The sequence below is a fragment of the Emys orbicularis genome, chromosome 7 (genome assembly GCF_028017835.1).
Source record: "Emys orbicularis isolate rEmyOrb1 chromosome 7, rEmyOrb1.hap1, whole genome shotgun sequence".
In the NCBI taxonomy this organism is placed as follows: Eukaryota; Metazoa; Chordata; order Testudines; family Emydidae; genus Emys; species Emys orbicularis.
In genome coordinates, this window is record NC_088689.1 from 65,037,746 (window position 1) to 65,052,614 (window position 14,869).

General features: G+C 39.5%; 1 protein-coding gene across 1 annotated transcript in view; it reads right to left on the bottom strand.

The window, feature by feature from the left end:
- Nucleotides 1-14,869, bottom strand: part of LRMDA (leucine rich melanocyte differentiation associated) — a 950,360-nt gene that overhangs the window by 397,523 nt on the left and 537,968 nt on the right. Inside the window, exon 4 of the mRNA XM_065408750.1 lies at nt 10,638-10,777. Within this exon, the coding sequence (XP_065264822.1) occupies nt 10,638-10,777 (140 nt within the window). The remainder of the gene's footprint in view (nt 1-10,637; nt 10,778-14,869) is intronic.

Genomic DNA, 14,869 nt, shown 5'->3' on the forward strand with positions numbered 1-14,869 from the left:
GGCATGAATCAAAAGCAAAACCAAACACACAACTACTTCAAGTACCTGCTATTTACATACAGTCAACCAGATGTGAAACAGACTTTGCAAAGAGAGGAAGTGCCAGACTCTTTCTTGGCAGGGGGTGGAAAGGTGATTGATAATATTCCCCATGCCTAGCTGCTTCCCATAAACACCCAATCAGTCAGTCAAACTGGTAATCATACTGACTCCCTCTGGCATCTGAAAGAACTCACACACATCCAGAAGTCCCAGAAAACCTTGCACAGTGCATATGGCTATATTTTAAAGAGAAAAATAGTGCTATTATTTTAAAGGTCGGAGTTACCTTCAACTACTCCTCAGTCCTGGAAGCTCCTTCACTAGAGGTTTCAAAAGGAGGCTGGATAGTCATCTGTCTTAGATGGCTTAAACACAACAAATCCCGCATCTTGTTAGGCTAGATGACCCTTGCAGTCTCTTCTAACCCTATGGTTCTATGATTCTATGATTAACTCTAAGAGATTCCAAATTTGTCCCAAGTTGTGAGACCAACAGAGTTCATGCACATCACATTAATGTTTTTATTAATTATTTAACCTTTCTACATCCAGACAAAAAAAAATGCTACAAAGCAGCCTTTCAGCTATATACACCTTTCCTCTGAGGCAATGGCCTTGTAAATTTTTAACAAGTGAATTGAATATGTTCACTGACACACATTAAAATGGTCTACAATTTTAATATGAATCATCAGCCTATGCACTTCAACTAAATAATAAAAACAGAATAATAGTAATAAACTATGCAAGGTGAGAAGTGAGTTTGCTACGTAGAACATGTCCCAAGACAATTTGTTCGGTGTAGCTAGATATTAGAGATACTGCCATACTCTCAGACACCTCACATCTTTCCTGGCTGCCCTTCCAGTCCTTTCTGACATTCTGCTGCCCCGTATCTTTCTTGGGAAGAGAATACATCCATCTTGTGTTACTGGCAGAAAAGCTCGGATGACAACAGATTCTTTCAAACGAAGACATGTACAGAAGGAAATAATATGTCAAGAGTGAAGCTCCAAATGAGCAAAGACACCCACTAAGTGTAGGGTGAGAAAAGATGAATATTCAGGTGAAGAAAACATCAGTATTAGAAAATCAGCAAATGTTTAATGATGGAATGAAAGATGCCATCAAAAAGCAGGCAGCAACAAAACTGACAACAGACGAAGACAGCCCTGTCATTTTTGCTGACTTTGGATCACAGCCTTAAATGTCAGTCTCTCTGTCATTTTAAGAGAACTTAAATTTATAACAGAATTGTTTCTACAGGAATATTTTTCTTCTTTTCTTACCCGCGTTTTTTAAAAAAATATTCCAGAATTAGGGCCTTATCTAAAAAAACCCACAAAATAATTAGCCAATGGTGTCACCAGGACAGAAGTATTTTCAGGGTTCCTAGTGGGGCAGATGTTCTACAGGGGATGATAAAACACAAAGGCAATCTGTAACAGACTTTAAAAAGCTATCTGTCATTAGGAATAAAGTATCCCAATAATGATGCAGTTTAAAAAGAGCCAAAATTAAATTACAACTGAATGTTATAGATATAATTACAAAGGTTTTTAATAAAACAATTGTTAAAGGCCAGCATATGACTTCCAGGGTATATTTTAGTTAGCAATATAGTTCATTTGTGATGCAAATTCAGCCTAAATGTAACACCAATTTGCCACAAAAAAAAATCTATAAAAGATTACTAAAGCCACGGAATGAGCACTACAATATCAATTCAACCCTTGTAAATATTATCCAGGGTTATTTGTTGCACAAAATCTCCTTGCTGTGATGTATGACTTAGTTACTAAGGTTATCACAGCAGTATCCTAAAGTTGCATAGTACATAAAACATTTCAGTTAACAATGCAGGGAGGTTAACTCCCACAGATAACCTACTATCAGAAGGTTAGCCCAGATGACATGCCTCTGTCAGCTTCCAGGAGCTATTGATGGTTCAATCAGTTTGTTTTGAAGGTAAAGTACAACAAAAGGGCACTAAACTTATTCAAACTGTCAACAGGGACTATCTGGAATGTTGCTTGCAGGTAAGTAATTTTGGGTGTTTTAAGACTATTATCAAACACCGATGGCTGCAGAAAAAGACAGCTACTAATAACACAGAGTGCAGCTATCATAAAATACTTTATGGCAGGCACTGGGATCTATAAATTGCATGACACATTGCAACTGCTTTAGACTTATACCATTGCCAGTTAAAAGAATACCATTGAATGAAAAAAATTCATCTAAATTTTACATTCTAAATTTAGAATGTTTTGTTTTAGTTTAGGAGTTGGTTGGGGTTTTTTATGATCATTTTGAATCTTAGCACTGCTGCAGGTGCCCTGAGACTGCTGTTGTGGGGCTGACCATCTTTGCAGTAGTGTGAAAGAAGATTATTATCTGTAGTGATGAGGAAAATGGTGCGCTCCGGAAAGGGATGCTAGAAAGGTGTGTAAAGACCCAAAGGAAACCGGCTATACAAGGAAAGCAACATCATCTTTCGTCCAAAACTTCCCCTCCCTCCCCCCTCAAGTGTGTTAGGAAAGTAAACTAACAAAGGGGACCAACACAAAACAGAAGTCTAGATCACTTGTAGCTGTAGGTGGAGAAAAAAACAAACAGTACACGGAATATCGCATTACATTTTATCTCAGCTTTAAATAAGTGGAAATGACAATATGGACTAAAATTCATTTACCAATTCCGTAAGTGTTCCATGTGATTAGGATTGTTTTAACATTTTTTACACAGACCTGTCAAGACATTAAGGGGACATTTTCAAAGGGATGCACGCGTTGGTGATTCAGTTATACAACTCCACCACCAATGTTAATGAAAGTTTTATGGAGATTTTCCTCCCCAATACTTGAGAGAGGTGTTGAGGTCAGAGCACTGGAACCAGACTGAGGAAGATGTGAGTTGTAATACTAAATCAACATGCACACTTGCACTTTTATATGCATAATATACAAACACTGAATAAACAAATAATAATAGTGTCTCCAATACTGACTTACTCCACAGCCTTAGACAAGTCACAGACAGGGGTGCTGGAACAATTTGTCTAGTGGGGGTGCTGAGAGCCATTGAACCAAACTATAAACCCTGTATATGATGGAAACCATTTCAAGTCATGGGGTGCGGCAGCATCACCAGCACCCCTAGTTCCAGCCCCTATAGTCACAGACTTTCTATGTCAGTTTCCTTATTGGTAAAATGGGAGTAGCAACATTTATCTACCTTGCAGTGATATTGTAGGTATTAATTAATGTTTATAAAGTGATTTGAAATGGAAAGCTTTATGTAACTTATTTTTAAAATGTACTCCAAGGTACATCTACATTTCCAGCAGTAGGTAAAGTACAGACATTGAACTCCCAGCTGGCACGGGTATAAACAGCAGTGTAGACAATGAGGCACAGCTTAGACAAGTAGAACAAAGTGCCCTAGACATCTGAACTCCTAGATTCAATATCCTACACAGCTCTCTACATGCCCAAGCAGTGCCTCCCACATCTATACTGCTATTTTTAGCAGTGTTGTGTCCCACTGCCAGAGCCTTTCCCCACCACAGTGAAAGGCTCCAGTGAGGAGAGGTAGTTGGGAAAGGTTCTAGAAACAAAGGAAAGGCTCTGACAGGAGGGAGCTACCAGAGCCTTTCCCTGCTGCCTGAGCCTTTCACTGCCACAGATAGCTACACACCACAGCCACAAGCGTGGACCTAGCCTGCCTTTCACTGCAGCATGTAGCTACGAGTGTAGTGCCGGTACTCTACCCGCTGTAGATATAGCCTGTGTTTCGCAGCCTCCGAACAGACAAAATCCTTGAAGAGGATCTGACATTTAAATACATAAGAGAGTCCAGCCTCAAATGGAATTGGGCAAGAGGTTCTAACAGAAACACCAGGCAGGAGGGTAAGGAAAGCTGTTTTAAACATGTACATGAAATACCTGGGTCCTAATCCAACACTCATTGAAGTAAAGCAGGTCCTTATGTGCTGCATTAAATAATTATAGGGTGACCAGACAGCAAGTGTGAAAAATCGGGACAGGGGGCGGGGGGTAATAGGTGCCTATATAAGAAAAAGACCCAAAAATCGGGAATGTCCCTATAAAATCGGGACATCTGGTCACCCTAAATAATTATAATGTGTTAGTTTATACTTTATATTATTTGGAGGTATATTTCATTAACCGTTTAGGTTTAAGGGGTCAGAACTCATTGCCAGGCATTAACACATTATTCATTAGTACTATTGGCAATTCTAGGAAATCTTTGTTCTAGAGTCAAGGAGTCTATAACAAGAAAAGTCACACAATGTCATAGCGTCTGGACTCTCATGTGGATGCGGATTCATAGATTACCTCCCATCATAAAGCAGACACTAGTTTCAGAATATGCTGGGCTTTATGGCGCCAGAGAATATAGAGAGAAGAGAACATAATCACTCTTGAACCACACTAAAAAGAAAGCTACAGGGTGCCAATGAAGTTGCCCATTGGAAATGGATCTTTGACTCTTCTTACACTATAGGAGAAGTGGATACAGAGGAGTTCACATAATAGAAGGGGAAAATGTGACATTGAGCCTGTAATGAAGGGACAGAGCAAAGGTTAAACTATACAACGACCCTTAATTTTCTCCTTTTCTCTTACTTTTAAAAAAATACATATTATGCTGTAAACAAATTCACATCACAAAATTCATTTTGGGTTGAAGGATAGAGTTGTACATCCAGAAAAGTCTAGCATTCCTAATACCATATGTGCAACAAACTAGTTGGGCAAGGTTTTGGATTAAGAACATTTCAACATCTTCATTTTTATTGGAACCTTTCAACTATTGTACTACTATATTTTTTCCCTCAAACCCTAGTAGCCTGAAGGCTAATGAACATGCATAACCACACTTCCAGGATTAGAGGGCCTGAGCCTGCTCTCATTTACACTGGTATAAACTGGGAGTCACACCACTGAAGTGAATGTTACACCAGTGTAAAACTGGTGAGATATCAGAATCAAACCGAGAGGGAATGAATGGTTGACTTTAAGGCATTGGGCTAGATTGTCTACTGAGATTTGGCTCCTTAGCTTCTATTGTGACTCTCACATGGGAGTTGTGGGGCTTATTTAATGTTTGACAAGCATTGTTTGCTGTAATTCTCTCTCTCTCTCCAGACACTGTTGAAATAAAAAGGCCTTGGGTGAAAGGCAAAATATCATCAGTAAGATGAGTAGTATTAGCCTATGCCTGTTTGCACCTGTTAATAGTTTATTAACCTTAAGGAAAAAGATTTCCTTTCTTTCTCTCCTTTTGAAATACGTAGTTGTGGAGTTTATATTATTTATAAAATACAATAAGAAAAAAAAAAGGTAGTCTGCTCTCAGTAAGGGCAATGGTTAAGAAGGCTGAAAATCTCACAAGAGGAGCTGCAATTTTGCAGGACCACACGTGCAGAGCAACTGATTTAGTTCAGCAAGCTAATGTATACAAAATGTATGAACTTCCTTTCTTATGGTTGTATCTTAAGAGGACTCTATAAGGTTATCACCATTTACTCCTCTCTGCCAAAGATAGCATATTGTACTTTTAAAGCTAATTTAAAATAAACTCAGGCATTTGTTTCCACTTGCCTTTGTTTCCATGTCAACAGTGCTATTAATGAATGCACCATTCCAGGAAACGTCAATAAGGAGCAAAGAAGAATGAACAAGCACTAAAAACTTCACACACGGTACACACCCCTCACAATTATCTCACTTTAATGAAAATAGGTGAGGTCACCTACAGCATTAACAAATGCTTGGTAACACATTCTGACCCAGATGATTTTTCACAGTTCAATAACAACATGTTTGAAGTTTTCACTACAAACAATACACCCACCGGAGAGACCAAGTGTGGGTACAAGAGAAGCAACCAGCAATTATTGTGTTGACTTCTGTTACTTTGATCTCTGGGTCATGACCTTTGCTTTCTTGCAATCTTCAAAGCAGAGACTGTAAATGAGGTTATTTAGAATGCACACGGTTTTTCAAGCCACTTTTTTTCTGTTTCCTTTTTGGACTGGAATGTTTTCTGGCTTTCCTCCCTCCCCTATATTTTAATATACTGCTCTTAACGCCCAATTATCCCACACATGAGCTGCTCTCCCCCCACCCCAAAGTATTAGAGAAACTAGGGTTACCATACATCCGGATTTTCCCGGACATATTCGGCTTTTTGGTTGTCAAATCCCTGTCCGGGGGAAAATTCCCAAAAGCCGGACATGTCCGGGAAAATAGGGAGGGGTCATGGGACTTGGATCCACGCTGGGGCCAGAGCTGGAGCCGCTGGGGCCGGCGGTGCTCGGCCGCCGGCCAGCGCCGCTCAGCCGGGGCCAGGGCCGGACGGGCCGGTGCCCCGGGGCCCGATCCGAGCTGGAGTCGCCAGGGCTGGAGCCGCTCGGCTGGTGCCCCGGTGCCGGAGCTGCTCGGCTGGGGCCGGTGCCCGTGCTCCAGGGCCCGAGCCGAGCTGGAACTGCCGGGGCCGGGGCTGGCGTGCTCCGCCGGAACGGGGGCCGGCGCCCCAGGGCCCGAGCCGGGCCGGAGCCGCTCGGCCGAGGCCGGTGCCCCGGGGCCCGAGCCGAGCTGGAACCGCCGGGGTGGGCCGGGACTGGTGCCCCAGGGCCCGAGCCGAGCCGGGCCCGAGTCGCTCGGCCAGGGGGCCGGACTGGGCCGCGCCTCCTCACGCCCCCCCGCCCCAGCTTACCTGCTGCCTGCCTCCCTGTTTCAGGCTTCCCGCGAACATTTGATTCGCAGGAAGGAGGGGAGGGGGAGGAGCAGGGGGGCGGAGCGTTCAGGGGAGGGGGCGGAGTTGGGGCGGGGACTTTGGGGAAAGGGCGGAGTTGGGGTGGGGCCGGGGCAGGGGAGGGGGCGGAGTTGGGGCGGGGGCGGGGCCCCTTGGAGTGTCCTCTTTTTGTTAGTTTAAAAAATGGTAACCCTAGAGAAACTATTTCTTGAAATAAACTCATGCAAAAATGTAATGTTGGCAAACATTTTAAACAATAGCATTTCACACAAAAAGGAAACTGAACACACATTTAAAAAAATATACATAATCTTCACAAAAACAAAAACCACTCTGTTCCAGCATGTTCAATAGTGCTAGTTGAGAAATAGCTTTTCTTCCGAAAATTTTTTTCAAAAGAAAGATTATTTTTTACAAAAACAGCTTTTTAAACACATTCAATACCATAGATCTCAGAGGATCAGGGCCTTGCTGAAAGAATAATTTCATATGTAAAATTATGTATATAACATCCTACATGTATTTAAATATGTTATAACTTTTAAAAAAATACATTAAAATTCATTTTTTAAATTTGTGCTATTGACAGCACTTTAGATAATTAAAACTGAAATGCAGAAAAATCTATTTGACTTTTCACCACTGGGTCAGGTTTTTGCAGGGTTTTGTTTGGTTTTGTATTTTGCTTTTTGCATTTCCATTCAGCTTGTTACAACAAAAATAGTTGATAAAATCTTGATTTCTAGCCACTTACTTTCTGGTTCTCACACATCTGTAGGATGCAGCAATGTTCAGGTTGCAAGCACCAAAAGGTTTGAATTCAAAACAAAAGACTCTGTTGTGTGTGGTGTTTTGTTTTTGTTTTTGAAATTTCATACAGGTTTTGTCAAACTATTTTCTTTTAAAAAAAAATTAGGGCAGAATTTTATAAGGCACTGAGTCCTATGAAACTAAATACCCTGAACTCTAATTGACTGGAATGGAGGTGAGTAAGCTATGCATTTTGCAAGATGTGTCCCTTCAAATTTGGGCCTCAACTCCCTGACTACAGCCCCTTAAGCAAAACTTTTGAACTCTCACCTACCTATGTAGATACCGAGTCAATATTCTCCATAATATAGTAGCCATAATAAGTATACATACTAAGACCTTTTGATTATAATACTGTCTGGCACACTCTAGAGATATGTCTACACTGCAATTAAAAATCCATGGATGGGCCATGTCATCTGACTCGGGCTTGGGCTGTTTAACTGTAGTGTAGACATTCAGTGTAAGGCTGGAGCCTGGGATCTAGGCCTCTGAGAGGTAGGAGGGTCCCAGAGCTTGGGCTGCAGCCTGAGTCCAAATATCCACACTGCAATTAAACAGCCGCTTAGCCCGAGTCAGCTGACAAGGGCCAGCCATAGATGTCTAATTGCTGTATAGACTATGGAGATGTGAACTGTAGAATGATCTAATATGTTGTGCTCTAACTGCCCTGTGTAGACCCTGCTGGTGTGCACTGAAAGGTCACTAGTTCACATTTATGTAGTCCCATTTCAAACAGGACTACATTAACACAAACTAAGTACTTTTTAGTTCTCAGCTGCAGGGTTTACACAGGGTAGTTAAAGTGTGACACTTCCAAGCACTCTACAACTCATACCCCAGTAGTTAAATTACAGCACCATGCAGACAAGCCTAGTTTCTAAGATATAATGAATGCTTATGGGAAAGTACCAGGAAGTTTGCATTTCAGCTGCAGAGCTATATGTTATTTAACTACTGAGTAGGCTATTCACTTTAAAACTGGTTAATTAAAACTGTTTTTACAGATGCAAAAATGCCAAAAAAAATCTGAAAGGAGGGGGGGGAAAAGCATCAGTGTTGCAGTTTTCAACAGAGATAAATCCAGTCACTTCACATTTCTGACATAGTGGTTTGCCACAGTGTGACCTAAAACTACCTTGATCTCATAGAAATCAACATTTTGCACTGAAATGAAACAACAGACATGCTTGTTTTGATGTATGGCTGTGTGACATATTATAAATATTACATCACATAACCACAGAGATTGTCAATCAATAAGATTTTTTTTCAGACAGCACTAAATGAACCATGGGTTCTTGCCTCTGAATGGCTCCTTTAAGGTACTACTTTTGCTTAAATGATTAATAGCAGACATATTGTCAGAAAGTGTACTTAAAGTGAAAAACAGTAAACTGTAGAAATATCATTCATTTTTAAGCAATTCTCTAGTGAAAATGTCACATAAATTTACATAGAGACAGCACTATCAGGCTTTTTGTAAGCTGGGTATTAGGCATACCTTCCACTTCAGGGTGAAAGTGATGGGAAAATATTTTATAAAATCTAGGCCAGGTTACTTAGTGGAAACCAAGATGCCATAGCTATGCTGAATTCAAAAGTAGGATTGTTAGAAGTTAACATCTTTAGGCTAAAGATGCACTAAAAACTTTTCTCAAAAGTTGGGAATACTGAATATAGAATGTTCATACTCAAGAGAGCTGTGCTACTGCCAACTCCAGAAGCAAAATTTCAACCAACTACAGTATAAGCAATAAGCCACTGCTTCCAATCCATGCACCTTCCAAACAAACCTCCTTTCAGGTCTCCTATCCTTTCTACTGCGTGTGTTGAACTATACCTCCTACATAAGACTTTTGATCGTGTAAAGATACAAACAGTGTTTTCAATATCTTAGATAACATACTGAAGAAAAAGCTTAGTTTCTCATTTGGGTAGATAGCTCACTGACCATGCTTTTTGCCTCTTGTTTAACTCAAAGAAGGCCATTTTCAGTTAGCTAATGCGGAAAATGGCAGTAGCCTTGGTCTGAAATCCAGTATCATATTTGACTGGGGCAAAGAAGCTCAGACAACATCAAATAGAATTTTATTATAATAACGTCTCACTGCCAGAGGGCAGCAGCTATGAAGAATGATGTCACTCAGCAAGCATTCCACAGAGTCTTAGATCTATAGTCAATCACCGTGATCACCAATGACAATTAATCTTTATATTACATTTTGTTCTTCAAAAAATAAACCTATTTGCATATAACTAATTCCCAGCTACATTTCTGTAGGGCTACACTCAAGAGGAGACACTTTACCAGGCTTCCACTTTCAAGTGGTTCTTGTTAATTGCCAAACTTCTGCTAATGAAAACACATTCAAATGTCACATGGATATTTTGCTTATTTTAAGACTCATGGTTTGACTCTACATACTGACTGCTCTGTCTTTGAGCAGAGAAGTGTGATATCTAAAGAGGAGCCTTCTCTGTATTCATAATTGATTTATTTTGAAATATATTGAAAGAAGCAAGTCCTCAAAATTCCTTTTCAGGAAAAAAGAAAGTAGATCTACGATAAGCTAATGATTTTAATCACCAGATTCAGCCACCCTTACTCACACAGTGAGTAGTGCCTGGCTCTGGGCTGGACTAAAGAGAGCACGTAAGCTCACAGTTAAGTTCATCTCTATTCAAGAAAGCACTTAAGAACATGTTACACTTTAAGCATGTGCCTAACTACCATTGACTTCGGTGGGACTTAAAAAGCACATGCTTATGTGCTTTCCTGAACCAGGGCCCCCCGTCAGTAATTCCACTGAAATCAATGGGGTTATTCAAATACTAAGGCACTACACACTGCAGAATCTGGCCCAAAGGGAGCCATCTTTGTCTAACAAATATAGGAAGGTTTGTTATTTTGGGAACATGCTCTGGTTTTAGCCATCTGACTCCATCCAGCATTAAGAAATGGATGCATCTTATCAATTTGGGAGCTAAGATACTAACCTGTACCTCTGGTAGTCATCCTCATCCTTGTCCTTGCTGACCAGTTCATTTGGGCAAGCCATGTTTCCTAGTAAACTGAGGTATTCCAAGGAGGGAACCACATCAGCCAAGTGATCCAGCAGGCTTTCTAAATCTGTTATGTGTCAAAAATTGTGGGTTAAGGATTCAGTGACATTAATGTAAAAAGCATTTATAGTTGCACCACCACTGATTTAAAAATGCATTTCAACAACTGGCAATCAAATTTACTATGACCCTCAGAAAGATGTCACATTAATTGTTACAAAGGCAAATGGGGCTAAATTTAAGTCAGTTTTTCGGCACAGATTGAAAGAACTTGGCTGTTGTGTCATTCTTTTCTCTTTCTCTCTTTTCCATGTGGCTCGCTACAAACCATGAAAACTTTGACAAAATGATGGATACTGTGTGGTAAATGGTTAGCCATTTCTGGAGCCATTAAAGTTTTCCAACATGGAAACAAACGGTTACTTTCATAGCACATTCATCACTAATACATTCAGTCCACTGGAAAATGAATTAAAACAAAAAGGAGTCAAACCACAACAAACCACTTTCACTACAAGAATATAAATGCTTTGAGTGTCACCGCAATGCACTGATAATTATTCAATTAGTATACATGAATAAATGCTTCACTGAAAGCAACTTAAAAACCCCACTGTTACAACATGAGGTATACATCGTATACCAAGTGGAAATATACTCTGTAAACATCATCCAAATGGTTGTATAGTTGGGTGTTGATCAGGCTCTTCAAATTAAGTGTATTCCTCACTACATAAATATCATCACCTTGGATACCTTAAATTAATATAAAAATGAGATTTAAATATCCTCTGCAACATGGGAAATGCAAGTTAGATTTAAGCAGCACAGCACACATCAGATTGAACAGGTGCCGGGCTGTTGATTGAACGAAGAAAAAATATTCATTTTGTTAACGAAAAATATAAAAGTTCTTAAAAGATTATATATAATCTTATCTCTTTCAATTATATACAAGGAAATGCTGATTCTCAGGAAAGAAGCTGCATGTACATATATATTATTTTTACTTTAAAAATTGACTGGCTTAGATAATAGTGATTATTCTAAAACTATTCAAGAGCAATTCAGTGTTCTCATCCACTCCTGCTACTATAAACCAACTCTTTTTCAAAATAATTCTCAGTTTACTTTTCTTGCTATTATTTATACTTGATTTATGGTTTTGTATGATCTTTATTATTTTTAGCTGATGGAATTTATTTTATTTCTTCACCTCAATGTCTTAGGGGCAGCAGCAATAGGCCCCGGAATGTCAAGAATGGCTTCATTGCTAAAAACTCTTCTTCTGTTGTAAACTTAATTTCCATTTTACTTCTCATGTGTATAAAAGCTCATGCTGATCATTATCAATTAAGAATTTTTGTATGTTGATAGCCACCAACTCTATATTTCTATTTATGCTCTTTTCCATAAACTCTTATGTATCCTCAAATACTCTGCATAAGAATGGGGAAAGTAGCTACAGAGAGAAAATTAAGTAAGACGATGAGGGTATCACTTTGTATGGAGGATTATGTTAAAACTATCAAGGTAGATTCAGCAACCATTAAAAAAAAAGTGGAAAGATTCCAACTGATTTCAGGGAGTAGTGGATCAGGCCCTTAGACAAAGTGCATTATGGTAATATTATTATTATAAAATCTATCTTTTTCTGCTACCCAAGCCTAACCAGGACATAGTGGTAACTTACTCTGACGACTCTGGACCCCTGATTCACAGATTATCCTTTTGGTGGAGATCATTCATGGCTCTCCCAGTCAGTACATAACTGACAGAAAGAAAGCAAATTTTGCTGAGGTGAAGTACTTTACGCTAGCATTGAAATTATAGAGTCATCAGACATTGCCAAGGGAAGATCACATGATTGTTTGAATCTGGAAATAACCCTGATCCAGGTGCAATCCTGTTAATCATCTGTAGGACATCTCAAGCTACAAAGATGTTCCCTGAAAGAGGTGCTTTATCACCACAAAAGTTAATTATTTCCATTCTTTTTCCTTAATGGCAATCCCAAGAAGTATGCTGTTAAAGATCTGACCTTTGATTACAGAAAATTCTTAGCATTGCACAGGTAGAAAAGATCTTCCTTTACAGAGTGAGTGGGCAGAATTTTCTGTCATCACTTCATTAGAAGGCTTGTGAAGCAGAAGTTATTTCATTTTTCAATCCTTATAGCTACTTAAAGAATGCTGAATCAGGTTGGGACAGAAGTGTTCACTATAAATACAGGGTCAGCCATGAAGATATAGGGACCATATTTCCAAAAGTATTTAGGTGCCTAACAGTGCAGATAGGCACCTATAGCAGGATTTACAAAAGTGCCTCAACAGGTTAGTCACCTAACTTCTATTGAAAGTCAATAATAGTGACATGCCAACTTCATTTAGCCACTCTGGTAAATCCCACAAGATGTCCATCTGCACCTTTATGAATCTAAAAATATGGCCCCAAGTATCTAGATTAAATGTGAGCGCCAGACACTGATCTTTACTTTTAGATGAAGAAAAATGTAGGTCCCTACTCAGCAGAGAAGGAGAGCTAATAACCGATAACATCAAGAAAGCTGAGGTGTTTCATGCAAATTTTGCTTCTGTGTTCACTAAAAAAGGTTATCGTCACCAGATACTCAATACAATTAACATTAACAAGGGCGAAGAAACACAGCCCAGAACAGGGAAAGAACAGCTTAAAGAATATTTAGATATGTTAGATGTATTCTAGTCATCGCGGCCTGATGAAATTCGTCCCAGTGTACTTAAGCAACTACCTGTAGCAATCTTGAAACCATTAGCATTTATTATCAAGAACTCATGGAGGACAGGTGAGATCCCAGAGGACTGGGGAAGGGCAAACATAGTACCTATCTTTAAAAAGGGAGGAGCTGGGGAATTATAAATGTCAGTGTAACTTCTATATTTGGAAAGATACTGGAACAAATTATGTAACAATTCATAAGAACCTAGAAATCTCAGTTGGGGGCTCAAGGTCCTACTATAATATAAATAATAATGAATTATCTTTCATCCAGAAGGATTCCAAACCATTTTTCAAACTCTGGGCCAAACCCTTGAATCTGAACTCCCAGCCAGTGCCTTGCTTGTTACACTGTGAAAGAAAAATTAGAGTTCATTTGCAGCCAGATACCATATCAAAGCCTGCAGAAGAAAATCCACCCTATTCCTTTGCTGCAGTCAACTAAGAGAATGATAGGGTGATAAGTAACAGCCAGCATGGCTTTGACAAGAACAAATGATGCCAAACAAACCTAATTGCCTTCTTTGAGAGAGTTACTGGCCCAGTGGATGGAAGCAGTAGACATGATATCTCGAGTTTAGTAAGGCTTTTGACACAGTATCAGATGACAGTTTCATAAACAAACTAGGGTAATGTGGTCTAGATTCAATTATTATATAGTGGGTGCACAACTCGTTGAAAGACCACATTCAAAGAGTAGTTATCAATAGTTCGCTGTCAAACTGGGAAAGCGTATCTAGTGGGATCCCACAGAGGTTAGTCCTGGATCCAGTACTATTCAATATTTTCATTAATGACTTAGATAATGGAGTGGAAACTATGCTTACAAAATTTGTGGATGACACCAAGCTGGGAGGGGTTGCAAGTACCTTGGAGGACTGGATTAAAATTCAAAACAATCTTGACAAATTAGAGAATTGGTCAGAAATCAACAAGATGAAATTCACTAAAGATAAGTGCAAAGTACTTTAATTTAGAAGGAAAAAATCAAATGCACAACTACAAAATAGGGAATAGCCAGCTAGATAGTAGAACTGCTATAAAGAATTAGGGTTATAGTGGATCAAAACTGAATATGAGTCAACAATGTGATGCAGCTGCAAAAAAGGCTAATATCATTCTGGGGTATATTAACAGGAGTGTTGTATGTAACACATACAACATAATTGTCACACTCCATTAAGCCCTGGTATGTCCAATTCTGGGCACCCCACTTTTGGAAAGATGTGGACAAATGGGATAGAGTCCAGAGGAGAGCAACAAAAATGATAAAAGATTTAGAAAACCTGACCTATGAGGAAAGGTTAAAAAAACCCTGGGCATGTGTAGTCTTGAGAAAAGATGACTGAGGGGGAACCTGATAACAGTCTTCAAATATGTTATGGGCTGTTATAAAAAGGGCAGTGACA